This window comes from Hippoglossus stenolepis, chromosome 2 (genome assembly GCF_022539355.2).
Source record: "Hippoglossus stenolepis isolate QCI-W04-F060 chromosome 2, HSTE1.2, whole genome shotgun sequence".
Lineage (NCBI taxonomy): Eukaryota > Metazoa > Chordata > Actinopteri > Pleuronectiformes > Pleuronectidae > Hippoglossus > Hippoglossus stenolepis.
In genome coordinates, this window is record NC_061484.1 from 29,504,914 (window position 1) to 29,523,166 (window position 18,253).

Consider the following 18,253-nt stretch of genomic DNA (forward strand, 5'->3'; position numbering starts at 1 on the left):
AAGAGGAGTGAATATTTCTGAGTGTGTGATTTGGTGCAGATCTAAATAAAAATCTGGATCTTTAGTGAATTGAAATGTGGTTTCGTGATATGAACTCTACTGAGTGACCCTCTAGAGTTTCATATTTTTAAACTTTAAATGTTCAGAAGAAAAAACTCCAACCAACTCATCATTTCAAAAAATCAATTTCACCATAAACACATTCAAAAGTAAAAATTACGACACATACCAACGTTTATTTGTCTTTTTCTTCTCTTTCTTTTTTACTGAAAATGCTGAGCGGGTCGCTGCAGCTTCAGGGAACTGAGAAACAGAGTGAACAAAATACACCTGGGCATCTCAACAAATAAAACCGACAGGTAGAGAGCGTCGAGCGGACGGACACACTCCATGAGGCAGGGCACGATGGGAAGAGATCAGGCATCTGGGTTTAATCTCAAAACCTCCCGATGCATCAACTCCAAATTCAAACCAATGTCTCAACATAGATTTGATGTTTATTTACAAAACTCCTTCATCCTCCCGCCTTCAGTCCCAATGAGCTGCTTCACTGTAAAAGATAAATCTGCTCTACGCCACTGTAGCTCTGTTAAAAACCTAGTTTTATATATAAAGTGAATTTTAGTTCTTTCTGTTGACTGTGGAGTTAAATGTTTGGAAAGAATTCCTCAGATATCAAGTGTCTCCCTCTGGTGGTGTCAGTGTAGGATGTGATGTACGAAGCAGCTCAGAGTTAAATACCTCCATCTATCATTATTATTATTATTATTATTAACAAAACTAATTCTTTAAAAGAATAAAGATTGGAGGCTGACGTGAAGACGGACTGAAGGGTTCTCCAGTGACACCAGATGTTCTGAAGGTAGAACCCACCCAGGTCAGACTCACGTCACCCGATCGGGACGTTCAGTGTACGAGGGTTTTTAAACGCAGGCGCTCTCTCACCTCGCTGCAGATTCACCTGAGTGACCTGTTTCCATCCCGGCCAGAGCCGATAAAACCTGTGTCTGCTGCAGAGTCACTTCACCTGGGGGTGAATGATCATTTCAAACTAAAACAGGCCCTAGATCTGTGGATCAGTGTGGACGTCGGATGAATCTATAGCAGGGTAGATGTGTTTTTAAGTGTGGATGAAGACCTAGTGTTTAGGAGACACGGGTGAAGTGGACTTGAATAAATAATGATTTTTAATTTGGCGTATTTCATTGATTGTTGTAAAAAACGTTCCTGACAGCCGCGTCTGGAGCTTCTGAAAAATACCATGAGCAGGACGAAGGCATCAGGCGCTGCTGTCTGATCAGAGCAGAGTGAAACTCAACAGAAATCCAGTCTGATCAGCCGATAAAGAAACAAATGAACTTCAGGTTGAGGAGTTATGAAGAGTTCATCACATCTGTCAGGGTCAGCTGGTGTGACAAGCAGAATAAAGTTCTGATTTAATCTAATCCATCATGTCATTTTGCAGAACAGTGGAAACTTGATTTTGTCAAACACACTTCTCTCAGCCTCCATCTCTACGACACGCGCCGACTGTCCGAGTGCTCGGCGATGGTCGTGTGTGGCCCTGCCTCGTGTGTGTGGCCCTGCCTCGTGTGTGTGGCCCTGCCTCGTGTGTGTGGCCCTGCCTCGTGTGTGTATCCGTCCTGAGGGCGACGGTTAATCCAGAATCACTCATCTTGACAGAATGGAAGGAAAAACAAGAAAACGGCAGCAAACAACAGTTGTAAAAACTGACCAGTGCATTTGTGTTTTCAGAGTCCAGTTCAGCAGGTTTCGGGGAAATTTGCAAATCAAGTTCAAAATTTCCTTTCGTTTCCACCGACATGTCTGCAGGCGAGAACGTCTCTGCCGTCCCTCCGCAGACGAGTCGGAGTCCTCGGCAACGGCACAACCTCAGTTTGGAAACACTGTCCCTCCTTTCATTAGTCCAAATCAACAGAGAGGCGGTTCTGTCCCCCCGTCCAACCGGACACAGAGATTTTCAGGGACTGGGATCGGCTGATGCTGGAAGACCAGTTCAGATCAGTCCTCCACACAGAAACCTGGGCAGACACAGGAGGACAGTTAGCCACATGCTAATTAGCTCAGAACAGGAATGTTATCAGTCATTTGAAGGGTGGAAGAAGAAGAATTTTTTCCTCTCTCCTTTAAACCTGAGTTAAATTCAGAAGAAAACTCTGTTATTATAAATCAATCAAATCAATCATAGCAGCTAAAACGAAACAAACTCACTTGAGCTGAGAAAATCTCTGATGCTACGTCTGTGACTCCGCCTCCTGCACGGCTCCCACCACCCTCTGGATGCTCTTGATTGACAGGTACATCTCCTCCTCCGGGTCGTAGTAATAAAACTTACTCAAGTAGGAGATGAGTGGTCTGGACAGAGAGGAAGACAGACACGTGAACATCTGTTTGTTCTATCAAAGCAGGTAGAGTCAGTGCTAAAGATCTGATTTGAGAGACAGGTGGGATTTCCCTGAACAAGGCCGAGGTTCGGTTTGGTGTTTTTATAAATAGACCGTCTCGTTGTGCCACACAAACATCAGGATGGTGTCTAAACGAGCAAGTGACCGACAGGAGCCGAGTACCTGGGCAGTGGAAGCTCCTGGATGTGGTCGATGCGAACTATCTGTCGGATGCAGAAGCGACAGAGGTGTTGTAGTGACTTCACGTTGCTGAAGCGAGACACGGGATAGAGCAGCTGAACTGGAGTGGGAGGAAGCCCTGAAACACACACACACACACACACACACACAGACACACACATTATCACCTGTTAAACAATAATCTGGTGTCGTTGGGATCTACTCCTGCTGCCCTGTTTTCCAGTGTAAATGTGTTTCCTACTGTTTAAGAGCTCTTGATTGGCTGAACTTTAACTGACATTCAAAGGAAGTAATTGTTGTGTATTCTTAGATTTATTTACATTTATATAATACAAATAAAAGAATAAAAGGAGTTCTACGTTATTGCTCTCTGTGTGTATTTGCTTTTCAAAGGGTTTAACCTGAGCCATGTAACACTTCATACGGGGTGAGTTGTGTACAGCTGCTAAATGACGTCAGATACACAAAGTTGTGAGTTTTTAAAGGAATCGGAATCTGTATCAGGAAGGAAAGATGTGATCGGAACATCTCCGGTAGCTGTAGTAGTAGTTTGTTCATGTTTCTGCTTCGTTCTAATGGTTTGAATTAGTTATTGATGATATGAACAGGCTGAGACTGACTCCTGATTGGTCGAGCAGCTCCACCTTCACTAGATGCAGGTCCCACTCAGCTACGACCAGATCACAATCATACACGATGCAGCACGGACACACAATCAGATATATTCCTCCTCTCCTCCGTCTCTCAGGCACGTCTCACATCCAGCTCACATCCCTTTTTGATGCACGAGGATCTACGACCTATATTTTACCTGGGACTCTGGAGCGCAGGAAGTAGAGGAATTTGCCGTTCTTGGAGTGCATGATGGCTCGCTCGATGAACTCCACCACCGAGTGGCAGCGGTCCTCAAACTTGGGGTGACACCACAAGCTGAATGTCCCTGGAGAGAGAGAGAGGAATGTTTTTCTTTATGTGTCGTACGCAGCATTTTATCATATATAAATCATCCCCACGTTAATTATGAAACATCGGCATCTTTACAGTTTTCTGTGTGTGTCAAAGCAAATGTCTTGGAGGAGGACGTTCAAAGTCATGTTCCCTTAGATCGTGTGAGCAGAGGCTGGAACAGCTTTAAGAGGACGAGCTGCGCAAAAAATGAAAATTGTTGCTTATTTACAACGAAATGACCTCAACTTCCTGGAACCTGTTTGTCTCTGGGAGCGAGTCAAGCGTCTTTAATGTCAACGTCATGGATAAAGTCGACATTTCTTCTTTCCACCACAGGAGATAAAGACAGTTGTGGAGGTTGAACTGTGAAATATCTGGCTGGGTTTAATATATTGATCACAATTCATTAACAACTACATTTAAATAATCCCTATAAAATATATATATATATATATTACTGTATGTGTTCATGTGAAATATTAAAATATAAGATACTGAAGTTAATATCTTAGTTGATTCACAGGTCATTTAGGTTTTATTTTCACCCAGGTCAGCTTTTTTGTTTGTGGGATAGTTTCATTGTTGGTTGTTTGGTGAATTTGTTGAGTGGTTTGTGGGTTTGATGGTTTGTTGGTCGGTCTGTTGGTTGTGTTTAGTTGTTCCCCCACAGACGACCTCGTGCCTTCGGGGTCTCGCCCACATATCAGGTCTGTTCGTGAAGCAGTTGTCTGCAGAGCTTGATCTCAAATAACACAGAGAGTAGTGATCATCAGCAGGACTGATCAAGGTGCTAACGTGGCTACAAACTGTGTGTGTGTGTGTGTGTGTGTGTGTGTGTGTGTGTGTGTGTGTGTGTGTGTGTGTGTGTGTGTGTGAGTGTGGACTCGCTCAGAGCTTGCTTATCTCAAAGCCCCCCTGCTCTCGATCTAGTCGAGCCTCAATCCGTTCATGCAGACATGATCGTGTTGATGTGAATATGTTGTGTCAGTCGAGGCTGAGCGTCTGAATAATGAATGTGTTTCCAGGCATGACTCTATAGCTTTATGATGATGACTCATTAATGTAGAGCCCCGTTTCTGTAGGTCCTTGTGTGTGTGTGTGTGTGTGTGTGTGTGTGTGTGTGTGTGTGTGTGTGTGTGTGTGTGTGTGTGTGTGTGTGTGAATCACCTTGTTGGTTTGTCACACATGTGGCGTTGTGAGCGTTATTCATGCTTCAGCTCTGGAGTGTGACCTTATTGACTCGCTCTGAGGTCGTGTTTGTGTTTATTCTCTCTTCTCTCGTGGCTTTACGGACTCTTTGTTTTGTTCAGTTGGTCTCACGCTGTTCTCTTGTTGTCCTGTTCTTACGCTCGGATTGTTTTCACGATGTTTTGTGAAGAAGATCCCGAATCAAAAGTGACGAATGTAACTTTTTAAAAGTTGTTATCACAGAAACATGAAATATTCTTGACTAAAATTAGAGTTTCACTTCGGAGAGAAGTCGATTTTGAACTCTGAGGACTTTAGGGATTCTGTTCTCAAACTTTGTCCTAAACTCTTGAAAGTTGTTACATTTTACACAACAAAACAATCTGAATGTCTACACCTCTGTAGATTAGATCACTGCAGACTATAGATTAAATGAACCAGCAGCGTTTCCTGATCAACAGTAAAGTTGATCCTCAGCCAGTTCTCATCAATCATTGAAAAGTTGTTTTTAAGCATAAATGCAAAATAGCTGATGAGGACAAACTGCGGTTTTTCCTTCAGTGTTTTAATAAATTTAAAATCCGTTTATTTGAATCAGTTTCAGTTTGAGGGCAGAACTTGTAGATTTTCTAAAAGCTTTCACTCAAATACCAGTCGCCCTAAATGGCCCTGCTTGTGCTCTGACATTTTGTCGCTTGCACTCAGGTTCCCTGCGCTCCAGCTTCAGCTCTTCTCCCTGCGCTCATGCTGCTTCTGTGCTCGTGTGAAACTCGGACTCGTGGAATTGCTGTCTGTCAACAGTGCCCAACCAATAGAACTTTGACTTTGAAAACGATGACGCCTTGATGGAACAGGAGCCCTATATGAATCAAATGTATTATAATGAATATTATTATTGATAAGTCATGTGACATCTGATGTCTGGCGACTTCCTCTGATATTTACAGAGTCTTACTCTGGGAGCCTCTGATCTAATAAATCACTCATGTCACCGTTTATCTGCTGAGTGACGATGGAACCAGGAAACAATCACTCACTCCATCATCGACACGATTATCAGAACAAATCTTTAGTCGAGTATTTGACTGAAAACTGCTTTTGTCCGTCAAACACAGTTAATCTGCTGCTGTGAACAAGCTGAATGTAAAGAAGTACAAGTATATACATGTGCTGTCTGTGTGTGTGTGTGTGTGTGTGTGTGTGTGTGTGTGTGTGTGTGTGTGTGTGTGTGTGTGTGTGTGTGTGTGTGTGTGTGTGTGTGTGTGTGTGTGTGTGTGTGTGTGTGTGTGTGTGTGTGTGTGTGTGTGTGTGTACTCCTGTTCTAACTTCTATCTTTGTGAGGACCCGTCTTGACTGTGGACATGTTGGTAAAGTGAGAACCTCATCTGGTTTTGAGAAAGCGGTTCAGGTCACTTTATGGTACAGATAAAGTTCAGGTAGATGTGATGGTTTGGGTAAATATCTAAGTCCACGGTGGTACAGTGGTTTGCACCGCTGCCTCACAGCAAGAGGGTTCAAACCTCAGGTTCAGGCCTGTTAGGTTTGCATCTTGCCTGTGGGGGGTCAGGGCTGCTACCAGGATTATATTTCATAGTAGGCACAAGAACTGCTCATGCAGTAATGTCAACATTCGCACATACGACTACTCCGCAAGCGAGCACGTTCGATTCCGCACAACTTCAACTGGATGTCACGCACAATAAAAGCCTTCACGACACAGGAGCACAAACAACGGTAAAAAAGATCTGGGAAAAGGGAAGAAGTGTGTAACTCACTCTATCGAATGTGAACCCAGAGAAACCTGCAGGAAAAGGCTGAAAAACAAACTCCCTCATTGAAAAGCTCAATGTGTCTCGAGACAGGAAAATTAATCTCTTCCTCGAGCACATTGTTCCATAAATAAAACATCCAGAGATGATCTGCTGTATTTACTGAGATAGGATATTCACCGTTGCCAGCTCTGGTGGCTTCTCCCCACAATCCAGAGACTTGCAGGTTAATTCCTAATTGATAACAAACTGTACATGTGTGAACACTGTGGTCAAACATACGTGTTCCCTGCGTCCTACTTTCTTTTCACATCTTTCTGGTCAATTGTAAATGTGAAGGAATGTTTTCCTCCCTCGTGTCTTCAGGCTTTAGATCTCTGACTAAAATCCGTGCTTTGTGTTTCTCTAACTGTCTCGTAGCGTCCGGCCGGCTCATTCCCAAATGCCAGTTGCCTTAGCAACCAAGGTCATAGTGCGAACCCTGTGTAGTAGAAGGTATGATGAGGTGGAGTCATAACAGTCTGTGTCAGTGAGCTGCTGCGCTGCAGGGACACACACACACCAGAGCTTCATGTTGTGGTTCCATTAAGAATGAGCATATTTGGACATGTAGTGAGTATGATATGATACGGACGAGTTTAAATATGGTTAACTCGAGAGGATCTGGAGGATATTAAACATATTAACTGAGAGGCTTCTCCCGTTCACCTCCATCACAAGACTGCAGCTCCACATTCAAATATACGACAGGTTGTGTGAACCCCAGAAGAAGTGACGTACTGAAACTCTGGAAGATGTCCAGACCCAATCTTCTAGACATTTTCCACAACATGTCTGAAAATTGCTATAATGTGTCTGTGTGTGTCTGTGTGTGTGTGTGTCTCACCTCTGTAGTGCTCCATGCGTGTGTGGTGCGTGACTCCCTGCGACCTGAAGCTGAGGCTCAGGATGTATCGGGGGTCTGAACTGTCTCGGACCAGGAAGGATCCGTCCGGTTTCCCCTTCAGCTTCATCTCTGCGTCCTCCCAGTTCATCGGACCCCAGTACCAACCGCACTGCAGCCGGAGACACCAGCACAAGTCTTACTTAGTGCCAAGTCACAGCACACATCATCTACACAGTCTATTTATTAGAACTGGTGATTTATTTCAAGGAGACATGTGAGGTTTCTTTTTGTTTACTCAGTTTACTACAGAAATATTAGCAGATATTCACATTCCCGAAGCGGGAACTTGTGACAGTTTTGCAGTGACGTGATTGGGTCTCACTTCGCCCGTCTTACCTTCTCCAGCTCCCTCAGACTGGCGGTGAAGTTGCTGGCCTCAGACCGCCGCAGTGCACAGAGCATAGGGGGAGGAGCCTGTCTGGACGGGGGTAACGCGTCCACCGGTGATGGGGTTGAATGAGGGAGGGCCCGGAGGAAGGCGTCTAAACAAACAAAAACATTTAAAAGTCCCGTCTGAGGAGGTTTCAACATCAACACGGCACAAATTACAATCAAGTCATCATTTAGTTAATTCAGATGAGACTGAGGAGGAGATGGTCAACACCCCCCAACCCACCCACCCCCTAACGGGTCTTACCATTGAGGCTGAGACTGTGCTGGATGGTGGCGTGGGAGGGAGGAGGAGGAGGAGGGAGAGGCAGGGGGAGGGACTGCAGGGAGGCGCCCATAACTAGGAAAGGCCCAGGCTGAGGCCCGGCTATGTCATCTGGAGGAAGGACAACAAGGAGAGGAGAGAGTGAGGAAGGACGCCAGGAAGGAAGGATGCAAGGAAGGATGCAAGGAAGGAAGGAGGGAAGGAAGTAAGGAAGGAGGGAAGGAAGGAAGGAAGGAGGGCAGGAACAAATAAACAAATGAAAAACAACAAGGAAGGAAGGAAGACATTTTCAACACTATCAGACAGAAAGCCTCAGTCGTCGTCCTCAGTGTGTGTGTGTGTGTGTGTGTGTGTGTGTGTCACTGAACTTCATTGTTGTCAAAAACAATTAAAAACACCTCAGTGAACCAAACTGTCGCACTGGGTGACATGTTCCTTCATTACTCTGCACACACACACACACACACACAGCACTTTATTTTGACACACACACACACACACACACACACACACACACACACACACACACACACACACACACACACACCCGCTGCCCCAAATACTCAGCAGAGCAGCCCTAACCTTAATCCACCCATCAAAACAAACGCAGCTTCCTCCTGCTTCAGCTACTTTTACTACAGAATCAAACTCTTGACGTCTTTTCTGAAATGAATGATCTGATCTCACGTCTTCAGCCAATGGGCTTTGAAAGCACTGAGCGACAAACTAATGCGTTATTGGTTTGGGTGTTTTTCATTGGTCGTGTTCACGGCAATAACAACACAGAATATCTCCATCTTCAGCTTTTGAAGAAATCCAACACGGTGCTTAAGGCTGCTGCATATGTGGGTCAGCAGACATCAGAGGCTCGGAGCAAAGGAAAAGATGCGATAAAAGGTCAGAGAGTGGTCCTGAAATTAGAAATGAGGGGATGAACCAAAGCCCTGATACTTAGTAATATAGTTTTAACACGTCAAGTGGTTTTCCTTTCTGTTTGGGGACCAGGCGCCTGCATTAGGAGTCTGCACTTCCCTTTACTCAGCTGTAGACTGAGTCAGTCAAACATCTGCATCAACGAGTCCCTGAGTTTTCATTCCCCTGATTCCGTTGCCACCTCGCCGTCGACTTTGTCTTTGCGTCCAGATTTCAAATTCAATCTGTAGTTTGCCGCTGACCTTTCAAAGCTCCGCCAATCAGATTAGAGCAGATTACAAAAAACTTGCTCTGCATCCGAGTTTCCAGAAATGACAGACGAACACAACATTTGACTAAGAGAGAAAGTAGCAGCGCTTCCTCTCCAGTAAAGCCTGTAACTTAAGCTGCTTGCTGCCATTTTCCTCACTGCACATATGACGCTGTTGGGTGTGTGTGTGTGTTCAGATGAAGAAGAGGAGGAGAGAGGGAGAAGCAGGAAGAAGGCGAGAAAGGTACCTAACAGACTGAGACTTCGGCGTGGAGGAGGGGGCGGCGTGGGAGGGTGTGGCGTGTTCGCCCCTCGCCGAGAAATATCCACGTCCACCAGAGAAACAGTCTCACCTGAGAGAAGCAGAGAAAAAGCAGTGAAGGGAAACAGAAGGAAGGGAAAGTGAAAGAGGGAAGTGAGAGTAAAGAAGAAGTGGTTGGTGTTTCTGTGTCTTTGCCTCCTGTTGCTGCAGAGAGCCATTAAAGCTGCAGCAGGCAGGATGTTTATGGAAAATTACACCCAGCTAATCAGCCTAAATCACGGCAATAAAAAAAAAAAGAACGAACATCCCATCATCCTCACTAATTGAGATGCTGCAGATTCACTGTTTACTAAAGTGAAATTCTGCAGCGAGGGAAACAAACTCAAATGTTGCACGAGTCAAATCCCAAGCGTCTCGTCGGCCGCGGGGGAAACGGGCCTCACCCACATGACACCTCTGCCTCCATCGTCTCCTCAGCGCCCGCCAGAAACATCACAGGCCGCGGCCGGGCGGGTAAACATGAGCGTGTGGTGCTGTACGGGACTTTGGGTTTGAAGGATTTCAAATAACTCGGGCCCGCCTCCGATGGGACCGCCAGTGCTGCTTTAATGTTTCTGTCTAATTGGTGGTTGAGCCCCATGTGTTCGTCAAACTACAGAGAAACATTTTCAAGAAGCAAATTTAGTAAAAGCTGGAGAGTAACGTGGGACAGGAGACGAGTCTCTGAGCCCGATGGAGGTGATGCTGAGTTCCAGACCTCCTCACCTTCTATACCCACAGGCCCTTTGTGCTGAAGCAGGCCTCGTCACCAGTTACACAGTCGGACTGGTGACAAGTGTGTTACCTTAAAGGTCCAGTGTGTAAGATCCAGGTGAAAGGGTCTATTGGCTAGTGATGTTTTCACTAGTGTGTTTCATCTAAATCGTATGAATTGTTGTTTTCTTTAACGTAGAATGTGCCCTTTAGGTTTAATTACTTTATGTTTACATCAGGAGCGGGTCGTCTCTACGGAGGCAGCCATGTTTTTTACAGTAGCCCAGACTGGACAAACGAAAACCCTTTTCAGTTTTTATGACAACTGAAGCTAGCACAGGTTCTCTGTCATGTTTGGAAGCCGAGGGTGAGGTGAGGGCTGTTCAGCTGCAACATGACGCTTCACCACTAGATGTCACTACATTCTACACACTGGACCTTTAAAAGATGACGTTTGATGGTTCACAGGCTACATCCACAACATCTAAACGCAGTCTGTCCACATCCGAATCCCTGCTAATCCCTGTTTTGTCCTCTGGTTTGGGTGAAGTTAGAGGGAAGCAAGCGTCAGTGAGGGAGACAGATCTTACCAGTGAAAGCAGAGAGGGAGGCGGAGAGGGAGGCGGGGGAGAAGGCACTGTGGGCCCTGGTCAGTCTGGGCTGGTGGTGGCTGCAGGACGCACAGTAACACAGTCAGAAGAAGAAGGAGGAGAAGAAGAAGAGTGCGGAGAAGAAGTGTTAGTCGCTGCAGAGGCTCAGAAAATTAACTCTTTGAGTACGAGTGTGTGTGTGTCGGCGGTTCGATGCTCTCAGCTCTGGTGGTCAATACTTCTGAATGTGTTTTTTAATCCCTTCCTTCAGCGAGCTGCTGTGAATACCGACGAAGCAGCGGCGGGGGGGAGGACACAGGTTTGAAAAGTCTCTGCAGCAGGAAAGCACGAGTTCCTGGACATCTGAGAGGAGGCAGCCTCCGATCCACCGGAGGACGGAGCATGTTGAGGCTCCATCAGGATTCAAAACGTTTCTAAAGGCCCCTCACCTCACACACTTCTCACCTTTAGGAGGACGCACCTTTGTTTGGCTCTTATACCTCCTGACCTACATCTTTTCAAGCTTATTTACAACTTCTGGACTGTGTGTTCTGGAGGGAAGTCACAGTAAGTTCACATGATAGAGCTTCATACATGTACAATGTGTGTTTGCTCCTTTGAGAGGTAAGACCATCAGGCCTCAGTCAGTGTCACAGCACACATCAGGCCTGTGACAGTGCTGAGGGTCATGTTACATGCTACATGCTACATGCTACAGGTCATGGGTGGGGGGGCTCACCTGTCCGCGTCCTGCTCGGCTCCAGCAGAGCTCGCCATGTCCACCAGGCTCCCGGCTGAAGACACCGAGTATGTGACCGAGGGCCTCTTGTCCAGCAGGTGGTTGGAGCCGCTGCAGCTTTTAGTCCGGAACAGTTTGCTCAGGCGGATCTTTAACGAGCCCTTTTTGGACTTGCCCGGAACTTTCAGGCTCTTTTCCGCCGCCCGGCCCGTGGGAGTCCGCGGCGCGCTGGCGCACCGCTCCGGGCGCCTCCGGGGGGTCGACGCCTGGCTCAGGTTCGGACTCGTGGCCCAGGGGGAGCTCTGGACCGGCGTGGGTGACGGGGACATGGCTGAAACCTGCGCCACGACCTCGGAGTCCCCGGAGCTTACCTGCGCCAGGCGGCCGGCCGCGCTCCCGTGGAGGCTGCACACCTGGGTCGCCGCCGCCGGGGCCAGAACCTCCACCTGCCGCCTCAGCTCCGCCTGGAAGCTGCTGATGGAGAAAGCCCCGGACATTTTCTGAACTATTTCCCTTTTCCTGTTGAGGAGAAACTCGCGGCGTCCGGTCTCGTCGTCCGTCTCGTCCTCCGGGCACTGCTCCATGCCCAGGCCGGCAACATCCCCGCTCCCCAGCCCCTCCAGCACCAACAGAGCGTCGCTGGTCTCTGTGGGGTCACCCCCGGGTTCCACTCGCCCTCCGCCCGGCCCGTGTGCACCCTGACACGAGCACTGCGGGAGCTCCCCGGCTTTAAACAGCATCTTGGGGACCGCGCCGACCCCGAGCTCCCCGAACCGCCGGGCCAGCTCGAACACGGCTCCCTCTCGGTCCCTGGAGGCGCAGCCCCATTTAGACTCGATCACGGTGAGAGGGTTGGATCTGTCCGACAACAAGGGCCACTCGGGCGGGGTGGAGATGAGTCGATGCCGGCGGCACAGCTCCGCGGCTCCCTGCATGTCCGCGGACACGGAGATCCGCTCCTGCTGCGAGTCCCCGGGACTGTTGTTGTTGACAGCCGGGCCGGAGCAGCCGGAGCCCGGGCTCTGCTCCAAACCCACCGCATCCCTCGGCTGATTCCGTCGGTCCAATTCTAAAATCCCCTCCTCGTTCCGCATTATATTGGAGAAGACCAGCAGCTGAGGCCGGAGGCCGGGGCTGGGAGCGAAGTCAAAGCCCTGGGCCTCCATGGGGCTCTGCGGCGGAGCAGGCGCGGACAGCGGGGCTCTGCTCTCCGGCAGCCCGCTGTCAGGTGCAGCCGTGCCCTCCCCGCTCGCCTGGCCTTTGTTCAGGCGGCCCCCGGGATGCTCGACGCCCGCCGTCGGATCTCGGCTTATATCCAAACCCGCCTTGACGCCGCTGTGAGCCAGGACCTCCTTCCCCAGCCCCGGCACCACTCCTCCCGGCGGCACATTCCCGTTTTCTGCGTCCAGGCGGTCATCCTCTGCCGCGGACACCAGGCGCATCAACACGAAATCCGGCGACATATCCTGCGCGTTGTTCATAATTATTCGTCAGGATCGCGAGATGAGAATTATCGGGCGATCTTCACATAGCGAACCGCGGATGACTCGTCCCTATAATAAAGAAAGGGCCGAGCGGCTGCTCCCGTTACCAGCCTAGAAAAACCTCGATGTTTTCATCCTCCTGCGCGACGACGGCCCCGCATCCATCTGTCACATGTGACGGGGGATGAGTGCAGCTCGCTCCCGGCAGCAGACGGACCCCTGGGTCAGACATGCGGTCTGATCACAGCCGAATCAAATCCAGGAGAGTCTCCGGTCAGTGACCAGAGCCAGGCCCCACCCGCTCCTCCTCCTCCAGCCCACAGCAGCTCCTCGCACCGAGGAGGAACCAGTGGCTCTGTTCCCATCCTCAGCTGAAGACCAGTCCCGTCACATGCATTTACCTTCAGCTTCTATTTGTACACTGGATTTATTTAATATGCTATGTTTGCTAATCCAGAGTTCACATCCTTCAGTTCAGCTGCGAGAGTGTTGTATTTGTTAGAAAACAAGTGTCTCAACCTAATTTAAAATAAGAAAATTATAATATTAATAATAACAATCTGGAAAAACAAGTTTACAAAGAGCTTTAGAGACAAAACAAATCATCAATTAATCAATCAAATTGTATCTGTATGGCCCATATCCATTAATCACAGTTTGCCTCATAGATCTTAACAAGGTGGGACATCCTCTGTTCTTAACCCTCAACACGAGTACAACTACTAAACAAACCTTTTAACAGGGGAAAGGAAACGAAGAAACCTCAGAGAGTCGCATGTGATGCTGCGTGGAATAGATAAGATAAGATAAGATATATAAGCTTCGATAACACAGCCGGCTTTAGGAATTCTCTATGTGGGAAATAACACGAGTGCCATTCAGGTTTATAAGTGATGTGACAGAGGGAACATCAGCTGGAGTCATGGACGGATACAACACGGTATCATCAGCGTAACGGTGACGTGTAAAAACAATAATGGGCCAAGAATAGTTCCCCAAATATCAACATTATCGTCACTTCGCTCCAGAACAATCCTTGTAGGACAGGTGGGTTTATAATCTGGATTAATGTTCGAGCCTTCAAGCTTCTAAACGTCACTGCTGGGATTAACCTTTGGTTTGTGTGAGGGAAGTATTGTGGTTTGAGTTAAAGACCCCACTCGGGTGAAGGTAAAGATCTGTGATCACCATGTGACATCAGAACATTTAGAGAATCCACAACTCCACAGTGAGTTCCAGCTCATTGTTCTTGTGTCTGGACCACGGCCGACCTCATGGTGTGAATACTGGCTGCAGCAGGACGTTGGTATCAGAAGCTTTTAGCTGTGAAGAGCCAGAAATGAGCCTCAGGAGGTGGTGGAGACCAACAGCAGAGTCACAAGAGAGGGAATACTGGACTCAGATTCAATACTTCAGACACAAACATGACTCCTAATGAGTCAAAACACAATATAAAGAAATACAAATGTTTTCTAACAACAACATTGTGCAGACATCTTGTTTTTGTTGAATCACAACTTTAAAAAAATCATCAGAAATGTGACACGTTTTCAGAGATCAACAGAAAATCGGAGGATGTTCAACCGGAGATGAAAACGAAAGAAATAGTAAAAGGATAGAATGAGTCAAATAGAAGAAGAAGAAGGATTATAAGAAAAGAAGACGACGGAGATTCAGGTGAGGGAAGCAGGATCTGGAGCCCAGAGAGCGGCTGAACACGTTAGTCCATAGAAATTAAATCAAAGAATTAAACTCTGTGATCGGCTGCGTACAGGAGACACTACGGTTACAAACCTCGTTGTTAAATTCCACCTCACACGAGCAAATCGTCTGAGATGTGAAGTCAAAGCTCGTGATTCATGTGCGTCGGCTCCTACAGGTGTTTTTGTCAAAGAAGAAGAAGAAGTAGAGGTTTGTTTGCTAACAACGCTAACAACGCTAACAGGAGAAACACGCCGCCTTCATCATGGGTGTCATTTTGTGCCCGAAACGTCCGAAACGAAGAGGCGCTGGCTTACGAGGAAGACATTTTGTTTTGGCTGTTTTGCAGAGAGAAGGCTGAAACGTGGATTGATGACTAGAGTTTGATTACTGAACTGTAAGAAGCTCTGTATCTCTGTATCTCTTTATCTCTGTATCTCTGTATCTCTTGCTGTGTTGAGGCGTCCGGCCGTAAACTGCATCTCACACAACATCGAGACTCTGCTTCAGCTGCGTGAGATTCTCTGTGATTGTTCATGATCGTTCTTTGGCACTATTTATTCTTATTGTTTCCCATTGTTGGGACTTTTCTTTGGCCACTTCACTCCTGTGATGGAATCTGAAGCGGCGTTGGATTGGAAAGGGTCAAAGTGTAATCCTGTGTCAACGGGGCCCAAGGCCACTAGCTCGCTGCCAAAAGACGTTTGGTAGAAGAATTGATTTGGTTTGATGGGGGGGGTGGGGGGCCCACAGGCTCCTTTTTCCTGGGGACCCCACAGGTTCTTGAAGCGCTCCTGTGAACGATGGATGTAGATGTTGCAAGAAAATTCGGTTAAATGAAGTTCAGACCGAGAGGAAGAGAAAACAGGATCATAAACTAAAGTACTGGATGAATGAGAAAATGTACCTGAAGAGGGCGCTAGAAGAAAAGTCACCAGTGGTACAATTCACCCTGAAAGGAATGTCGTGCTTTATCAATTTGAAATATTTCTGCCTGGTCCGAAGTGGAGGAGACAGCAGGAGAACCAAAAGTAAACAACAACAAACAATCAAGTCAAACTTTCTCCATAAGCTCGTCAGCAGTTTTCTTCTTATAGACAAGTGCAGAACAAGATTAACACTTATAAGATGTAACAAGACTTTAAATCTAATTAGACATTACTAGAAATTATACATTCTCCATTGTACATTACATTCTGACAAGGATCTAACAAGAGTCTTATAAAGACCTCACAGTGGGAAATAATGCAGTATCCATGGCAACAGCCTCCGTAGCTGTGGAGCTGGATAACAACTGTTTATTAGGGTCCAGCTGTTTATTTACTGTCTAATGAAGAACATAATATTATGTCTTATTTGATTTAAACTTGTTACGTCTCTTTAACGCAGGGTAAAGACAAGCGAGACCAATATTTCTTACAATAAAGTCAAACTTTGAGAGTTTAAGGCCTGAAACGTCTCACAGCCAGAAAACAACAGCACCGACTTGGGGTGATGCAGTAATGTCACGTGGCAGGCAGATGGCGCTGCAGGCCATCCAGCTGTGATGGAGGCTGCTGCTGGAGACAGATAATGACAGAGAGGCCATTAATCCTGTGTGTGTGTGCGCGTGTGTGTGTGCGCGTGTCTTCATATCGGAGGTTTTATGTGGAGTAATCAAACTAACACCCTTCCCCTGCAGAGCTGAATATTGATGTGATGCAGGCCGGAGGTCAGGGGTCAGCGGCGAGCAGCATTAATGTTACACAACAGCTTCATTGTCTTGTGTAGTAATGTTTGTTGTTTTGTTTGCGTTGTCTCATCATGTGCATCTAATCGTTTTCATATCATATTATGTGTTGTTGGTTTGTTATTTTGCAGGATTACGCAAAAAACTGCTGAACTGATCTCCATGAAACTTTGTGGAGGGGCGGGGCCTGGCCCAAGGAAAAACACATACAAGACAATAAAAGTGACACGGTACAAATATTCAAATTACACATATTATTTTTCCATCCTGTCAGCTTCACACCTCACACGTGTGTTGTTAAGGTTCCAGTGAAGTGCAGCGTTGAATGTGGTTCCATTCGGACCCTTGATACGTTCAATAGACCGTCTGAAAGTCAGGTTCTTGATGGGTGAGGAGGAAAGTTTTAGGGATTGATCCAAAGAATGTTTAAAATGTAAAGTTTTATGTCAGAAGTTATGTTGTGTGTGAGCAGAATGTGGTGTTTAACTGACGGCAACTTCTCTTTAAAACTGCACGAGAGCAGCTAGGAACATGATAAGACTGCAACAGACACACACACACACACACACACACACACACACACACACACACACACACACACACACACACACACACACACACACACACACACACACACTCAGTGCCTTATTGTCTTCCTCCAGCTCGACTGCAGCACCTTCGCCTTCTGCAGTGAAGTCCCGGGGTGGGGGTGGTGTTTGAGGATATGTTGTGTGTGTGTGTGTGTGAATGGAAGGTGATTTTGTGTGTGTGGGGTGGGTGGTGGTGGGGAATTGGGGATGGGGGGATTCTCAGAAACCTGTTGCCATGGTCACCGACACAAGGACTCTTGCCTGCATCACTCCTCCCAGTGAGAACGCTTCATTTCGCTCTCTCTCTCTTTCTCGCTCCTTCCCTTTTTATTTTTTCTCCTCACACTTCTGATGCAGCATCTCTCATCCAGAGTTTGGTGCATGCACACACACACACAGACACACACACACACACAGACACACACACACACAGACACAGACACACACTCACACAGACACACACACACACAGACACAGACACACACACACACACACACTCACACAGGGAATTCCCTGACATCACAAAAACAAGAAAGAATGAAATCAAATAGCTTCTTGTTATTTTCATGTCTGTGATCTACAAACGTCAACTTTGTGTATTTATCATATCCCTAAGTTTATGTGTGTGTGTGTGTGTGTGTGTGTGTGTGTGTGTCTGTGTGAGTGTGTGTGTGTGCGTGCATGTGTGTGCAGTTAAAGAGCATCCATCCACTCTTCCAGTGAAGGAGGGGTTAATCCATCCATCCATGCGTCCATCAAGGGGATCCTTGATGGACGCCCAAATGCAGCAGAGCTTAACCCTCATCTCTCACCGACTGCATCATCCTCACACACACTCACACATATACACACACATATACACACACTCACACTCACATATACACACACTCACACACACACACACATATACACACACTCACACACACACACACAACAGATGTACCACTCTCATCACCTTTCAGCACTGATGAACGTCCCTGTCGATACGGAGGAGGAGGGAGGCACAGTGTGAATGAAGGGATGAAGGGAAAAGAGGAGAAGAGAGGGAGGTGATGTGAGAGAGGGGGTGAGGAGTGGTGGAGGTGGGAGGGGGGGTTTGAGAGAGAGAGA

At 47.2% G+C, this 18,253-nt stretch overlaps 1 protein-coding gene across 2 annotated transcripts; it reads right to left on the reverse strand.

The window, feature by feature from the left end:
* Window positions 1–216: 216 nt before the first annotated feature.
* socs7 (suppressor of cytokine signaling 7) lies at window positions 217–13,494 on the reverse strand. Of its 2 annotated transcripts, XM_035142156.2 has the most exons (10): window positions 11,640–13,494; window positions 10,901–10,980; window positions 9,544–9,648; window positions 8,095–8,223; window positions 7,794–7,939; window positions 7,398–7,566; window positions 3,418–3,546; window positions 2,589–2,724; window positions 2,233–2,376; window positions 217–2,042 (listed from the first exon to the last, which is right to left on the reverse strand). In XM_035142156.2, exons 1-9 carry the CDS (start codon window positions 13,118–13,120, stop codon window positions 2,256–2,258), a joined length of 2,496 nt encoding a protein of 831 aa, XP_034998047.1. In that variant the 5' UTR covers window positions 13,121–13,494; the 3' UTR covers window positions 217–2,042; window positions 2,233–2,255. The 2 variants fall into 2 exon arrangements, with proteins under 2 accessions (XP_034998047.1, XP_034998065.1); XM_035142174.2 differs by lacking the exons at window positions 8,095–8,223; window positions 9,544–9,648.
* Window positions 13,495–18,253: the final 4,759 nt, after the last annotated feature.